General features: G+C 34.8%; 1 protein-coding gene across 1 annotated transcript in view; it reads right to left on the bottom strand.

Moving 5' to 3' along the window:
• The window catches only part of LOC145679616 (immunomodulatory peroxidase-like), a 189,837-nt gene extending 182,389 nt beyond the window's left edge, over positions 1-7,448 (bottom strand). The window contains exons 1-2 of the mRNA XM_081750192.1: positions 6,878-7,448; positions 837-1,080 (exon numbers count right to left, since the gene is read on the bottom strand). Coding sequence (XP_081606318.1) covers positions 837-1,080; positions 6,878-7,448 — 815 coding nt within the window. The remainder of the gene's footprint in view (positions 1-836; positions 1,081-6,877) is intronic.
• Positions 7,449-17,811: the final 10,363 nt, after the last annotated feature.

The raw sequence follows: 17,811 nt of genomic DNA, 5'->3' as shown, positions 1-17,811 counted from the left end.
TCAAAATCTTACTTTTTCAGACATAAAGAAAGAAACAATAATTCCATAGAGAGGAAAGCAATTGAATATGTAATAACCTGTAACCTATTCCAGATAATAATTATGTGTAATACATGATCAGTTACTACATAGATACTACTTGTATCTAACTTTCTCTTCTCCTCTATTTAATTATGTTTTGCCTTTATGTCTGAAAAAATGAGATTTTGGGATGCTGCCTTTCGTCAAATAGTTGACGTCTTAATCTTCTGTCGCGTTAGTGTCTCGAGAGGCCTTTAGTCCAGGAGTTTTCTTCGACGTTTCTTAGAACTTACTTTTACGGGAAAACGTGTTGAGTCAAGAGCTCAATAACTGGTTCACTGGTGCTATATTAGCCAACAAAAATTAGACTTTAACTTCGAATAAATTCCAATCAAACTCAATTTTTGTGGACACCCTTAGTTTTGATTTTCTCATTATATTCTGAGACACACCCTTAAACCAAAAGCTTTATGTGTTGGAGGAAAAAGGGATAAATCTATTTTCTGCAATTCTGTCGAAATTTATCTATTTCTTGAGGAAAATAGCTATGAGAAAAAGACTAGTCTATAAAAATCCTCACAAAAATAGTCCTTACACCCTTCATTTCGCAGTATCAAACATTAACCAGATATTACGAGAAAAATGTTGAACTTGTTGGGTCGAACCATCTGTAATTTCTAACTGTTCTTTGTCAGACTAACGGAAGTCTACTGTACTATTTTGAACCTGCGTGTTACTGCAAAAGAAACTATTTACTGTTGAAACTAATTTTACTTATGTTTAGTTTAAAATTAACATTTGCTTATAGCACTTACCCATGTGTAATATAGCGAGATGCTTCTATTAACATCCAAGACTGGAGACATAGGTTAATCGTTGTTGGATCAGTTTGGAAGAATAAGAAATGTCCGTGAGCAACTGTATGGGGTTTCACAAATGTACCTGCTTTCAACAATAAAGATTCCAAATCTTTAAGTTTCTTCATCACTTCTTGAGCAAATGCAATAGCTTTATTCAAATTTGCAGGGCTGAAATCTGGTGTATTGCCATTATATTGAGCTTTTAAGAAAAAGAAACATAAATTAAAAAGATGGAAAGAGGTAATAACACTATCTCAATGTAGCTTGGCTTAGCCTAATGTAGGTTAACAAAGGTTCGCGTACTCACCCAAAGGCAGTTAAATAAATAAATTTATCTTGCTTGTACTTCGCTTACGTTACCGAATCAAAAATTAATTTAGTAAAGTAACATTATAATTACCCCAGGGATGCAAATTACTACTCGCCCACTCACCCGGTGCTAGTAGTTCATCGGTGCGGTCGAGTTTTAAATATCACTATTATTTGTTTCAAAGGTAAGTAAATTATTTATATTGTGGGATGTGGGCTAGCAGGTTTTCTTTTGAGCTAGTAACATTTTATTTCTTATTTGCATCACTGAATTACCCCAGACGAACTTTAGCTCTTTAACGTTAGATAGGGTTTGTTTAGTTACTTAAACTTAGCTTAAACTAGCTTTGTTTACCTGTTTATAGAACAAGTTACGTCAGCTTGACTTAGCTAATCAAACATAAATTTTGCTAACAAGAACATGATAACCAAGATTGAGATAAACTTAGAGAACGTAAATTAAGTTCAACTAACCTAAGCTAAGCTAATTTAAGCACAACTAGGCTAAATTATTTTAAATAAATTAAACATTCTTACGTTGCGGTAACTATTGGACCTTAGAAATCTTACATGATCCGAGTTCAGAGCGGCGTGAGCCATATCGGTTTCTATCCTTTAACATACCTAACTTAAAGTTTACTAAACTCATGTAACCTAAATGAAGAAGCTATACTAAAGTAAGTTGTGAGAACTTTACTAGAGCAGACTAATGCCTTGAAATTCTAAAATTCTAAACGAATAAAACGACTGTTAAAACCGTAACAAATAATCTTTATTGTGTTTTTCAGATGTAAAGCATCACGGGCAGTAGCCAATGCTGTGCGATATTCCGCGCGGTGTTGCCGGATTTCGGACTCCCCTTTCCCTTCTCGCTCTTCCTCTAGTTGAGATTATTACACATACATTGGCAACATTATTCACAATGTAAATATACTATTCCAGGAAACTCAAAGATTTTGGCTGTGTATCCTAGAAGTATATATAGCAACTGAATAACGTACCTATTAACTTATTCCAGTGGAACTGCTAAACGTTCGTCTTCAATACTACTTTCACTATCGTCTATGTCAATTAATATTTCGTCATTGTCTGAATCTGACTCTTGTAAATTTTTTATTATGAGTTCCAAAAATTGTAAACACAAAAAATAATTCTTCGAGCTTCACTTCGTAGCACTTTTTTTTTTTTAAAGAAAATTCCGCACTTGTACTCGGTTTCCTTAAATACATTGTCAACTATAATTTTGGAGAACAAATGAACTACCACGAAAGAAAGCAACCTAGACACTGATGAATTCTGTTTATGCTAGAAGAAGAGAAGTTGCGTTCCTACACACACAATCAGCTCCTTTGCTTCCATGTAATAACATACTCTTATACTTGATGTAGGTCTCACAACAACAATCCATCTGATTCGTAAGCAACACGATATGGTCGAGTTTGTTTTGGGTTACAATAATTTATGACACCACTCAGACGCCTGGTGCTTTTGCATCCCTGCTAGAGGAATAAAGAAGGAGTACGTAATTGGCCACACATACGTAAGGTATTGAAACGAAGAAAAAAAAATCATACTGCGTTTCTTCTGTCGAATAAGGAAGAATCTTGCATGAAGGCAATTTCAAAACAATATTACGAATGTCCCATACCTTCTGTTCTTCCACATGAGCTCCCGCCGGGAATCGAATATATATATATATATATGAATCAAATTGCAGAGGCTTGTTATTTAATTCGATCGCTTACTATTCTCAAGGGTGTAGAAACGGGGGAAAAGCGGGTCTTGACTTTCCAAACTATTTCCAGCCCCGAAATGAGGTTCATCTAGTATATGTTTAGTAAACTTATTTAATAATTAATGCAAATTAGGAACGTTTATAATAAAATAAGATTTTTAAAAAAAGAAAAAAGAAAACATCATCAATACAGTTTCTGTACCTAATTACAAGGACGCTGATTTCTCTGTAAATTGAGGGGGGGTGCATTCAGATGCAGAAAGCATATATGATGATTTTAAGACAAATTGCATTCAAATTATGCCTAATATTGCACATTTACAAATAAAATGAGGGGCCCTGGCTCCCTCAGTCCCCCCAGGATCTCTCACTACTATATTATTGCATAATAATATCTGAGTTGATATTTTTTCGAGTTTTTTCCTTTTAGTATTTTAACCTACATAAACACAAAGTCGGATAAACAGACTGCTAGAAACAGCATTTGTTTTCTTATGAATAGCTTATTGATTTATCTCTTACAATCCGCTTTTCAACTTCAGTACTATTAAGATCCGTCTTTTGTTAAGGTAGCATCGAGAAAACATAATATGTGTATAGTATACATGGTGAGTTAAAATGCTTTCATATTCTGAAAGAGGTCATTTGTTCTGTTTTTAATGTGTGAAAAGCTTTCCTCCCCCTGAAAGTAATGTTCCCCTAGAACAACCTGTTGGTTACACCCCTGATTATCCTTTAATAAAAGTTGAGTTCCATTTCCAAATCGAAGAAAAATCCACTCGAAATTAGACGGGACTCAATGCTCGTTTTACTAATTGTTTTATATGGAAACCTTTCAAAGCGTGTATCATGACAACCAGTTATCATAAAAAGATGTAGTTTTCACGTATGTGTTCGTAATTCTTTTCTCTACTTCGTAAAGTGAGCAGTTAATGTGCTAATACAATATTTCTAATAAGCGCCTCTGCTATTGTCAAGATTCGCAGTAGCGTGAGAAGTCAGCGTGCAGAACTGCTTGTCGCGAATTGTCAACACCGCTCAAAGCCAATTGGACGCCGCGTAAAGCCAACTCAAGGCCATGCCGCTTCTCATCTGAAATCTGCTGTAATTGCTAAAACGTGCATATTCTGTTGTAAAAGAACGCACTAAATCATTTTGACTTAGTTTAAATGCAACCAATAATTAAATAGATAACGAAATTCACCGCGAAATAAGAGTAATAAAAGACTACGTAATTCTAATATGGGTTATTATATTACAGCGGCGATGCCTTGATCGTTAGTAGAGTAAGAAATTAAAGTTAATCAAGCATTAACACTTCGTCATGTTGTCAAATACAGAAGACATTACCAGATCAGATTTATTTTAGATATATATATACATATACAGTGTTTCAATAATAACATAACTCCAGTTATATTAGTGTCGTAGCTATCAAGTTATTGTAGAAAGGCTACTTATCACTCAATTCAAAGGCTTAGGTCGTGCAGAGACCCTAAAGTTGGTTGCAGCTTTACAGAGATCACCACTGACATATTCTAAGGCCATCGTAACCTGAGCTCTGACAGATCTAACATCGTGCAAGTTGACGACAGTGTTGCGAACTGTCATAGCAAGAAGAATCAAAGCGACCACTTGACAGAACGATGAAGGAATCGAATTACTTTATCACTGATTGAATAAGATTATAAGTTGAAATATTTACAAACTAGATATTTAAAAAATAATCGTAATTCACATTACTCCTCAATATTCCAGCACAACGTAGTTCCACTAGGCCTAACGTTATTGCCACAATAATGATTTTTTTTCTTTTTCCACTTATTGACACAACTCTGTCCTTTGACAAGTTTGCTACGTAAATAAAAGTGGGGTTACATGGAACAAACAACCGATCCACCTCTCTGTCGCTACAGGGAGTAGGTTTTCGTGGAATTGAAAGAGAAGAGGGTAGCGAGTGTGTACGGCTCTTCTAAAGTTCAAGGTCAATGAACCGTGATTTGGAATGTCAGGCTGAAATTAGTAGAATTTCTAATGCTCTTTCTAGGAAATTTGTTGACATCGAAAAAAATGTACATAGTCTATATTACAGAGACCGTTATAATGAGGTTTTCATAAGGACTGATTTAGAAATTGAGTAGTTGGAAAGTAACGAATATGATCCAGCTATTTTTGTCTTTCCGTAGAAGACATTTTTTCACCAATACGTGAAAGGGATGATAGGTTTAGACCCACAAAAATACATTTGGAAACACTAGGTTGTTTCCATGGTAACAGAACAGTGTTGTCACATTTATACCTACTCATTACTGTGAAAGTTTTTGTGTTGTCAGGTTGTTTTGATTTTTTGTGCTATCATCTCAGTGCATTGGTGTGGATATTGTGATGTACTTGTTATTTTCATTCATCAGTGGAACATAGTTTGCATTCGTATTATTCACATAAACCTAAAATATAAATTTAGAATGTGTATGTGTGTGTGTGTGTGTGTGTATTTATGAACACAATGCCTGAAGTGCGTAAGAAGTGAGGAAAGGGGGTGCCCTTGACAAGTCAGGTACGGGAATTTGTGTTTAATCTTAGGGAATATTTGGAAAAAGAACGTAACTACGGTACTGTATTGCCATTGAATAAAGTGATTGAAAGAGTAAATTCAGCTTTATACATTAGCTCTACAACTGTGAAAAGAATCACAAAAGTGAAGTGCCCGAAATACCTCACTGAACCGACGGAAACTTTATCCACCCTAGGAAAAAAAGCGTAAGATTTCTACAGTAAATGTAATTAAACTGTCTACAATTAAAAGCCATTCTCTAACGTAAATAGTTTTCATTAAAAAAAAAAAAAGATATAACATTATGTGTCTTACGCAGAGTCGTTGTGACGCGTGTTTAGTGTCATACTAAAGAGTTGAGTTGATTTTGAGTTTAACGTCTCTTTCAGCAGCGAGGTTATATGAGACGTGGACCTACTGATTAACGTGGAATCCGTACCACATGAGCTAACGCCGGGAATCGAACCGGGAGCTCCCATGCCAAAGGCGTACCCTAACCGCTTAGCCACGAAGAAGCTCGATGTCATACTAAAGAGTTCGACTAACATATGTTTCATGCAGTAGTCAGACATTTAGTATGACGTCAAAACGTCTTACATCATACGTCAATCATACGTCAAAACGATTCTGCATAAGGCATGTGTTTAGAAGTAACGGTTGTTTTCTTTACGATTCTGTAAACTATCTTAACGCAAACTAATTTGTTTGTTTCTTTTGACTAATACTTTCGTCAGGCATAATGTTAAATGATATTTGTTGTTGTAATACATAGGTGATTCTTTTCCCACAAAATATGTCCCTTGTTATATTGTATTGTTACAGAAGATAAACGTGGCAACCGCGCTTGATCGCACGTGAGAGTTGTCAGAGCTCTTCTTAGCGCGGCCTTACTCTAGTATCATGTAAAGCAAAATCTCCAGGAAAATATTCGAAGTAAATATTGACAACAAACGGGCATCAAATAGAGCGAGAGTCGTAAAATCGAGAGATATAAGAATGAATTGAAACAAATCATATTTTAGCTGGTTTAGAATTTAGCATCGGGACTATGTGAATGATACACATAAAAAGTTAACGAAAACTGCAAAAATATTGGTTTGTTTAGAAACCTATAGGAAAATGAAGTTTGTATAATATAATATTAATGAGACTATACCTTCAGTGGGCTTACAGTGATTCCATAAAAGAGAGGTTCTATAGGGAGGCTTTTATTTCGGCGGATATCAGTATGTAAGATGCGTAAGTTACAGAGTAAGTTGGAGATAAATTAAACTTATACAAAGATTTAGATCTACGTTAAATTAATTACTTATATGTTAAGTATCTAACCAGAGAACTTTTGTGTCCTTTTAATATTAAATGGCAATTGCTAGTAAACCTTATAATTAATACACTTACTTGATTGGACATTGGCACAGCAGTATCCAGAATTGCCATCTGAAGCTTTGCAAGGGGATCTATTAAAAACGACGGCATCCAAAGATGTTACTAGGCATTTGTTCTTCGGCAGACAAACCCCTGAATAGCCAGTCACTCCTTGGCAATGATCCCCTTTATAAGGAGGTGGAGCAGGTTTAACAGCGGGTTGTGCAGGTGTAGGTTTTGTATGTGAAGGAGGAGATGAGGCGTGATAAGATGAAGGTGAACCGTATTGGACTGGAGGTGGTGCGTGATGACTTGGAGGTGGTCCGTAGTGTGCCGGAGGTGGTGCATGATATGGAGGAGGTGGTGCATAAAATGGCAGAGGTGGTGCATGATATTCAGGAGGTGGTCCATAAAATGGCGGATGTGGCATATAAACGGGAGGATGTGGTTCGTGATGGTAATGAGGAGCTGGAGGTCCATGATGATGTGAATGTGGGCCATGATGCCATGGTTTGCCATGATGTCCCCATCCTTTGCCTTTTCCTCTGTGGCTTACAGTTACAGCAGACAGAAAGGCCAGAACAGCATATAGTAGAAGTTTCATTGCAGTACTGTGAAGAAACAAATTATTCTTCAACGAACTGTTTTAACGTTGTACATTCACTTACTTATGACATCTACCATTTCATTTCAAACTTTGTAATGTGTTTGTAACATTATATGGACATTATATAAACATTATATGAAAGAGTTGAATTTTATGTTTTAACTTTCTTGTTTAAAGCAGTCTTAATCTAGTTCATATAATAAGGAAGGGTAGGGAAAATTAGGATAACGAAATGAATTGAAGGGGTAATTTGGATTCGACCTATTTCCTGTAAAATGACATATACATATTTTCTGCAAGTTTGAACACGTCCGCATATGTCTAGGTGGTGTTAAGGTAACATCTCTGCTCCGTAGCGAACACATGCCTCAAAAATAGTGTGTGAATAGTTGGTTAGTTGCGTAAGGACGTTTCTTTTTGTGCTCTCCTGAAAAATTGAAGAATTGCTAGTTACGCCCATATCCAAATTTACCCCTCAATTATATATGAGTCATTCAACAGACTTCTTTTTATGCCCTACTGAAAATTACTTTCAATTTTAACCTTATGAATCCATTCCAAAGTATATATTTTCTGTGGTTTGTCTTGTCCTTAACTGACTTCAAAAAGGTGGGGTTTCTGAATTCGACTGTTTACATATATTGTGTATGTGTTACCTTACACATGTATTGTGTAAGGTAAAAATAAACGAACTTATAAGAAAAATTATTAAGAAAGTAATAAAGTAATAAAATATTAATTATTAACAATAATAACCGACTTCAACAAAAGCGCTAAAAAGTAGAAAATAATAAAGTGACTAAAAGCAGAAAATAATAATAATAATAATAATAATAATAATAATAATAATAATAATAATAATAATAATAATAATAATAATAAGGCTCTAATAAGTAGAAAATGATAATAATAAAGCGCTGAAAAGCAGACATTAATTCGTTACTGTTACCTACCAAAAAACTGAAATATGTACCAAGCCAAAGAATTTAACACATAATTTATAACTAATTGCAATATTAATTTTAGGAGGCACAAATTTGTTTAGCTTGGCACAAACTTTACTCGTTTTATAGATAATAGTAATGATTTTTCTGCTTTTAAATTTATTATTATTATTTGCTACCTACCGCTTTATTATTTCCTACCTTATAGTACTTTTGTTAAAGCCAGCTTATACAGGGAGGGCTTTTTTCTAAAAAAATAAAAACGATTCTATATTCTAGTTGTTGATTTGTTTTTGAAGTCGGTTGTCTATATTTCTTCCTTATTCCGTTTTAGTGGATGAAATGTTTTAGAAGCTCACTGATCAAATCATAGATATTTCTCAATTTAAGGTTTGACAACTTAGTTTCTTCAGGTATCAGTATCAAAAATATTTTGCAAATTATACGCTGTGTACAACAAAGCTCTAAAGGAAGAGAACTAATGTTAATGACATCTCACATAAAACTGAAATGCAGAGAAGCACAACAGAGTCGCATGTATTCTCTTGTTTGGTTGACTCAGAATACATAACTGTTGCGCCATCTACTTTCAATCTCGATATATTTTTTTTAAAATTCAAGAAATTCCTAAAGCACTGAATTTGGATTTATTTTCCGTACAAAGTATGTTACTTTAATTAACCTATGTTGCTAAAATTGTATATTTCCAGAAATAATATGGAGTGCTATATTCTAGTTTATTTCTTACTACTTTTGGGTGGTTTTGTACAGAAAACAATATCGCATTCATTGCGACATATCCAGTAGTTACCCTTACAAAAAATGCCTTAATTTGGTAGAAATATGGAAAACAAGGCAGAACAGAAGTTCCTATTTAACTCTGGAATGATTCTGAATGGGGTGAAATTAAGAGTAGGTCATACAGACTTCTATCGGACATCATCTAGAACATTTCATTCGTTTGTAATTCTTCCTACTTTTTCTGAGACAATAATACTGGGTCTAGCCTGGGTTCACAATCTTCCGACACTTGCTTATCCGTACAAAAGTCAGACGAGTGCTCTGTTCACACTTTTCTCGGCTTTGCACCACTGAAAATTTTTGCGGATAGTGTCTGTCGCTCCTTCTAGTAAACATTTTTATCGTAAATATGCATAATACTGTCTACTTTTTTTTTAAAGAATAAAAGAACATTCCTGCTTAGTTACGTCGATAACCACAGTTTTTCTGAATATAGTAACAAATGGATAGATGATGGTTTAGTTCCAGTTTGAACCCATTCTTGGGCTTAGTTGTGACATCCAGCAGGCCCGTAGCTAGGACGTGTTATAGAGGAGACACAATTCAATTTGTTCCCTGACACACTCACACATACAAACGAAGCTCAGCTGACCAGCTGAATAGCCGAAAGCGATCAGCAGCGTCCGTTTTGATATCCGACACTGGAACAACCTCAAATGTGGCAGCGAGTCGGAAACTAGCGTCTTTTCGTTCTCCCCATACCCACAATGCCCGAGGGGCCAGTCTGTCGTCAGAGATACAAGCCCTCAACAAGTAAACAATCTGTGCTTGTGAGTCGGTTCCTACCACTTCTTATGAGTATCCTGCTTGATCTCTAAGGTTTCATGGGTAGTGCTCTGCACAGAATTACTTAGCAGACTCAGGAAATGAGGACAGAGTCAAAGGTCGTCACCGGAAGCCTCTCTAGTGACGCAGCGTGGCTCGAGAAGTGACTACAGCACTGTCGGGACGGTCGATCGGTTTTTAGACTGCTGTTCGAACACGCTTCCCTTTGTGACATCAAAACCAACGCATTCGTAACCTACAAACCCCACCGGTTCTCTACATATCCATGTCGAACGTGGTAGTCACCGGTCAAGAAAGTAAGGAGTTATTGGCAGTGGTCGAAGTGACACGGTATGCGGTGGTATGCCATACCGGCTCTGGTTTTTCAGTGATGAAGGCATACAGTCTCTGGTGTTTCAATGATTAAAACATGCCGTCACTGCAAAGTAGATGGTAAGTATCCTTAATAAAGCCATTTTTTATATACAGCAATTGAAGAATAGCTTTGCATGTAAAAGGATTTTATTTCTTATGTAGAAATAATTTCTAAGTTGACAACACCGACATTTTTGTTCTTTCTCTTATGTTTTGTTTTTAAAACTAGGTGTCTTCAAAGAAGTTCATCTATAGTTTATACTGTATTTTGATGTGCCATATTGAATTGTTTCTTTGTATACCTGTCTATCTTCTTGCCTTAATGCATATAAATGCTATGTTTTGAGTATGGGTATATTTTGGTGTTGACTGCTGTGGAGAGCGGACCTTTCGGAGGTTTGGAATGTCTCACAGTCGAGTGGGGAACCTGGAGTTTTCAAGCAAGAAATTGTTAATATCCGAGGTTTTTGAACATTTTCGTGTATAATTCTCTATAACACAACGTAAGGGATATTTATTTTTTTCCAGAAAGTTGTTGGTGAGGGATCAAATTCTCTCCATGTCTCTCATCCGTTACTACAGAAGAACTCTCCAATGGTTTTCAGTCATTATGTAAACATAAATCTTTTAGGCAACGTACCTTCACTGCATTCCAACATTTAGATAACTGATATGTCGAGTCAAAATCGTAATGAGACATAACCGTCACCTTTTTTCCAATTAGAACACTGGCCATTGGACATACCTTTCCCTTTCATTCACTTTCACTTTTACCAAATTGGTTGAACTCAAATTTATTTTGCAACTATTTGAAAAGTGGCTTATATATATATATATATATATATAATGGCACAATCAGTGATAAAGTAACAAATTTAAGAAATCTTTTATACAGTTTGAAAGATCACTGACTAGGTTATCGGTAGCTTGACGTAAAGCAATAGTTAAGTTCTGATGCTCCTTCCAAATGAGTTTATATGTTTCCCCTTCTTGTGGAGCACCGAGGGTCCTGGCCGAGCTCAGAGGATCTACAATGAAAGTGGACGTTGACTTCTAATCAGGATTGGGGCGTAAATCCTTTAGAGTTGGTGGGTACACAGATCACCATACAACATTCACAATATAGGCCTCTGCCCACTTACAGCTGGATTACAGAACTATGCTTCTGGCCTCAGTTGCTTATTCTAAAACAATGCACTACTTGCTTGTAGACTCTCGTGGCTTATGCTTCTGGTTCTCAAACTTTTTTGATTCATTACATACTTCACTGAAATCCCACGAGAAAGTGACACACTTCTATGATTCTTTAATAACAGTATAATAGGCCTATCAATCTTCTACATTTTTTTTCAGGACCACAAACAACCAGTAACTTGTCCTTATAGGAATTTCTGGAACCTGAACACCTCACTGCCTTTTAGCTTGGAGTCACGAATATAATTACATTGAACACGTAAAACAGACACCATAGAGTTATGTAAGGAAATGAATCAATTACATTGGCAGCAAGTAATGGTCTCATGATTCGCATGAGATGCAATTACTGGAGTTCTAAAGAGAGGTAGTGAGAGACAAAGTAAATTATATTACATATTTCCCTGGGGAAAACAATGATGAAATTCCGAGAACAAATGGAGGAGGTTGGCAGAGTGGAAGGCTGTAGTTGGTGTGAGAAATTTGGCTCAAAATGTGTGGATGAAGAGTAAGTTACAGAAGAGGAGACACACCCTCGGAACTAACTTCGTTACGAAATTTTGAAATTCTTAAAAGCAGACATTTACTACGGAGCTAGTTTTTCCTCTGAATGCTGTTTCCATAAATACATACGTATTAATGTATGTACTACACAGTGGCGTATTTAGGGGGGTGGCTTCCGGGCTTAAGCCCCCCCCCCGAAATCTTACTTAGTATAGTGAAATAAATGAAATATCTTGCAGAATTTTCACATTTCCAGGCAAAGCCCCCCCGAAAGTTAGCAAAGCCCCTCCCGAAACAAAATCGTAAATACGCCACTGGTACTACAGTTCAAGTGTTACGTGTTTAATAAACTGCTAAGGTAATTATTGCATTGTACAGTGTGTGCTGTGTATTGTATCGCATAGTGCAATTCAAGAAGATGTGTTTCTACTTAAAGACACTCTAAAAGTATTTATCAACTTAAATATGATACGTAAGTACTGTTTTGCATGTTGATACATGTAATAATGTTGTATTGTTTTTTGTACATACGTAACATGACTATTATACAAACCTCTACACATTTGTCTTGGACACTTTCCTAACTTGAGACAGTTTTCAAAGAAACCACTGATCTCGAACTTAGAGACTCACTGTGTATACCGAATTCAATTTTGTGCACACGAGCATATCAGTAGTAAATAATTCCCAATACGATCACAGTCTATGGGATTCGTAGACGTTCCACCAAGGGCAGTCAATATACTTATTTTGCATTTATTAAGATTGTCATAAATTTAATTTGATAATTCTAGTCTACCTATGTTACCAAATTAAATTATTAACAAAGGTGCCATATTATTAATAACAATACACTAGAATCAAACTGAGGTCAATACGAAAAGAATTGTAATGCCACTGCTCTTCAGCTTGACCAGAATTCAACTTTCAATTCGGAAAATAGCCTGGGTCGCCACCACGCTGATATAAACGTGGACAAGTTCGAATCTGACTATAGATTACACGATCAGAAGAATCAGATAAGTGCATAGGTAATAAAAGCAAGCACAGCTTGATTACGGTCACATCGCACGGGACATCAGACACCGTGACTTATTAATTTATATGGAAACTCTCATATTGACTGCGTTATTATTATTAATCTGTTTTGTGTACAAATCCAAAAGTTTAAAGCAAATAGAAACATATTTATAGAATGTTTTTCCAAATCGTCCAAATTTGTGTTTTAAATACGGTATATTGAAAGTTTACTGTATTTATTATTAGCAGTACAACAAATAATCCTCTCTCTACATTCAGCTAGTTAACAAAATTATACAGCTTGCTAACGATCTTCTATTATGAATAAAACAGCATATCGACTAGGTACCTAACAGTTAATCATTATTATTATTTAACTTTCCACAAGGTTCAAAATTCATTTCATATAAATAATTACTCCATTAAATTAACGTTTCATTGTATAACTACATAATCATTTTCATTCAAATTCGTAATATTCATCTTCATTAAAAGTAACCATTTTCATTCAAATTCATAATATTCATATTCATTAAAATAACCTTGTGTCTTTCATATTATTATTTTAGTATTCAATATTAGGTGTTTGGTACCTTCTTTACAACGTTGAATATGCTGATATCCCAAAATATAACATTGAAAGAAGAATGATATTGCAAGAATTGTGTTGTGATATACTTATCGGTTACACAAGATAATCATTGAATATATGTTGTTACTGCTAAGATACTTAAATATAGGATTTTGTTTGTATTCAAAATTTACTAGCACAAGAATTTTGACATTATGTATGAATCAGATTATATATACATTTTAAGCTATTATTCGGTGGCTGACGACAGAAAGAAGGGCCTAAGCCCCTAGAATGAACTGTCTAGCTTGACATATTAAATAGTATCATTTCACCGTCAAGATTCAATCTTAATCCTTAAAATAGTTGTTATTAGTAATAATTACGTGGTACTTCTCAGATTTACTTAATTTTTTAAATATCTTTTCAGATATTTAGAAATTTTGTTAAATATTTTCCTTTTTTAAAAAAATAACTTCAAGTATTACATCTTTCTCGTTTACAATGTATATCTTAAAACTTTCTTTTTTATTTATATTGAATTTCTTCATTTTTATATCGATTTAAATCTTAAATCTTTCTTCTTCTTCGGACAATTAAACCTTTTTATTAATTAGTGTTGAATAAATAACTAATTTTCCGGTGCAGATAAATATTAACACAACCACTTAAATAACTGAGAATATGCCAGCTTTAGAAAATTAAATAAATATGAACTGCAAAATATAAACAGATTAACTTATGAAATGAAATATTTTTGTAAGTCATAATGAACTCATGATTAACAAATAAAACAGAACTGTTAATGCCAGTAGTGGGGCATAACAGAATAATATGTTTTATGCACTCCAATTTTTCTTTGCCAAAATCAAATGATCAAATAGAGTACAATATTTTGTGATCGGACAAAGTCTTAAATAAAACATTATTTTAGATATTATTTTTTTTTTTTAAAAAAAGGGACGAAAACCATATTAAATATTAATTTGGTTGAATACTACCAGATATGTTAAATTAGCAACCAAACGAATTATAGAAACGTGGACTTGACAACATTACCTAAGATTACTCCTCAGGTTTTGAATGTCCGAGCAACGTGTTGTTAACCGGGATTCTTGGCTATTTTAATGACTTTCTAATTGGCGTTATTTAAGATTTAATTACGCAGTTATTAAACCCATTTACGGTGGTAATTACCAACTTTGAAACGCAATTAATACGCCAAAATTCGTTGTTGTCAATATGAACCACGTATACGGTATTTTAGGTAATGATTAAATGATAATTAAAGAATTAGAACAGTTAAAGATGGCTCTCATTAAAGTATTATCTGTTACACAATAAATAGTGACATTATTATTGCTGTTGGTTCCAGCTTATTTGATTTTAATGTATTTCCTATAATGTTTTATGACGCCAGATAAAAGACGTGATAAGTAATGTCCAAGATTACATTGTAATACAATTTTTGAAAACGTTTGAGAATCATTTACGTATGATATCAGTATATAGTCTATTCACTGTATTTCTATTAACTATATACCGACCATTTTTTAATTTGTTTTTTGCACGGGAATGAAACTGCATTAAAAATAACTATATTTGTCACATTTTCACTTTTCCTTAATACAAATAGTTCATTTATGGTAAGAATGAGCTTTTTCGTATGCCATAAAAGTGTAGTACAGTAAAAGCTCTTTATTCGCGGGGTATATGTTCCATAAATACGCCACGAATACCGTGAATACGGAATGATAATTTATATGGGATTATAGGGGATACGTTCCTAGGTGTCAAAACAAAAAAACAAATACATATATATATAAAATCAATTTACTGTAATTGAAGTTTTTGACCATATTGATTAATTATTATCTTCAGGCTTAGGCAACGGTTTGAAGAATTTTGTAATTTTTTCTTGCTTGGCAGTTTTTAAAAGCTCCTTCAATTCAGACTGATATTCAGAAGTGGCATTAGCAATTTGCCTCTTAAATATAAGACTTCGTTCCATAGACGGATCAATTTTCATAAAGAAATCACAAAGCTCATTTGCCATTCTTAAACCTTCACTAAGATTTTTCAAATTAAATGTCACGTTTCCAGTACGTGTTGATGCATCTTCTTCAATGGGCTGTGAATTTAACATTTCCTTCAAGTCGGTTTCAGTCAAATCTTCATCTTGCGATTCAAGCAATTCCTGAATGTCACTTGATTATTTCTGTTCGAATCCATCTCGTCCTATTCCATTCGCAATTTCGGCTATGTTCGCAGTCAAAGTTTGAATTTCCACACATTCTTCGTCATTTTCTGCAGTCAGAGCAGGCCACATTTTTTTCCAGCATGACTTCAATGTGTGTAGCTTCAGTTCTTCCAATGATTCTTTTATGTTTACGATGCATTTTGCTATGTCAAATTTCTTCCTGCATTCCATAACATTCATATCAGGATTACATTACATATTATCCAATACGATCTTGAAGGTTCGTCTAATGTAGTAGAGCTTAAAGGCCTGTATTATTCCTTGGTCCATAGGTTGAAGCACAGCCGTCGTGTTGGGAGGTAAAAATGTCACTTTTATATTTGGATGCATAGTTTCAAGTTCGCGAGGATGACCTAGTGCATTGTCCAAAACTAGAACTGCTTTAAAGTCTAAATTCTGTTTTTAAAGTAAGTTTCAACTTCAGAAACAAAACAATTCCGAAACCAGTCACAAAAAATAGCGCTTGTAACCCACGCTTTCTTTTCAGCACGCCAAAACACTGGCAGGTCGTCCTTGTTTTGATTTTTTAAAGCCCGAGGATTTAACGATCTGTAAAGCATCAGTGGTTTAATGACACAATTTCCAAATGCATTAGAACATAGCAGCACTGTAACTCCATCCTTTGCTGCCTTAAATCCAGGAGCAGACTTTTCGCTTTTAGAAATGAATGTTTTGTTTGGCATTCTCTTCCAAAACAGTGCAGTTTTGTCTGCATTAAATACTTGCTCAGGTTTGTATTCTCCACCAGCTACTAAGTTTGCAAATTCTTCTAGATATCGTTCTGCTGCAGCAGTACCTGCAGATGCAGCTTCTCCAACAATTTCAATGCTATGCAATGATTGCCTCACCTTAAATTTATTGAACCAACCTTCCGATGCTTGAAATCTTCCATCTGTACATTCGCCACTACAACTACCATCAGGTTCTATAAAATGAGCGTAAAGACGCTTTGCCTTCTCCCGGACCATTGGACCACTCAGGGGCACCCTTTTTTGGTTGCGATCTTCGATCTATAATGACAACGCCACTTCCATTTTTTCTATTGCTGAATCACGAACAATTTTCGCTGACAGTGAAGTTGAAGCTACAGACGACCTTATTTTATCTTCGGATTTTTTTTATCGATCGTACAGTTGCTTCGTTGACATTGAATGAGCGTGATATGGATGCAAAAGACTCTCCAAGGCGTAAACGATCAAGCATTTATATTTTCACTTTAAGCGGTAACACAGTTCTTTTTTTGTCGAAACTCGTTTCGATCACAATTTTTGTAACGAATGGAAAGACGAAACAATAAAACATGCAAAGCGGCTCTTACCAAAGGACGGAACGTCTAATAATGTGGCGGCATTTAAAAATATACTTTATTCATTGAGTAAAACGGTTGCTTTCATTCTGTTTGTTTACAATCTCAAAAACACCGATCGCGGCGAAGGCGGCTTATGTCCGAACCAATACAGCGGCCATATCATTTAACAACATACTTTAGGCAATGTTGTAATAAGGTCTATTTTACATTAGTCATTTGACGGCGTTTACAAAGGATATTGGGTTGGATACCTAATGGAATCCTTTTTATCGTTATGTATGTACGTACTGATTAGATCCGCTATAAAGAAATCTTTAGCCGCAAATATAGGAATTGGGTCGCATTTTTTTAATCCGTGAATAGTGAAAACGCAAATGAAGGAAGCGCGAATAAGGAGCTTTTACTGTACCAAAGTGTTGCTTGAACATTACTTATTGGCATTTATTCGCTATACACAACAAATATTAATATGTCACAGGTTTTGTGAGACCTATATGTAGTTGATATGTTGATATATCCTCAAAAAGGGCGAAATGGACACATATGCTAACATGAAGGGACACTGTTTTTTTTCATTATTATATTTTTATTATCACTACACATGTTACAAATTAATG

The sequence above is a fragment of the Thermobia domestica genome, chromosome 2, assembly GCF_964235325.1.
Source record: "Thermobia domestica chromosome 2, izTheDome1.hap1.1, whole genome shotgun sequence".
Taxonomy (NCBI): Eukaryota; Metazoa; Arthropoda; class Insecta; order Zygentoma; family Lepismatidae; genus Thermobia; species Thermobia domestica.
Note: the sequence above shows the minus strand (reverse complement) of the source record. Positions and strands in the feature narration are given on the sequence as shown.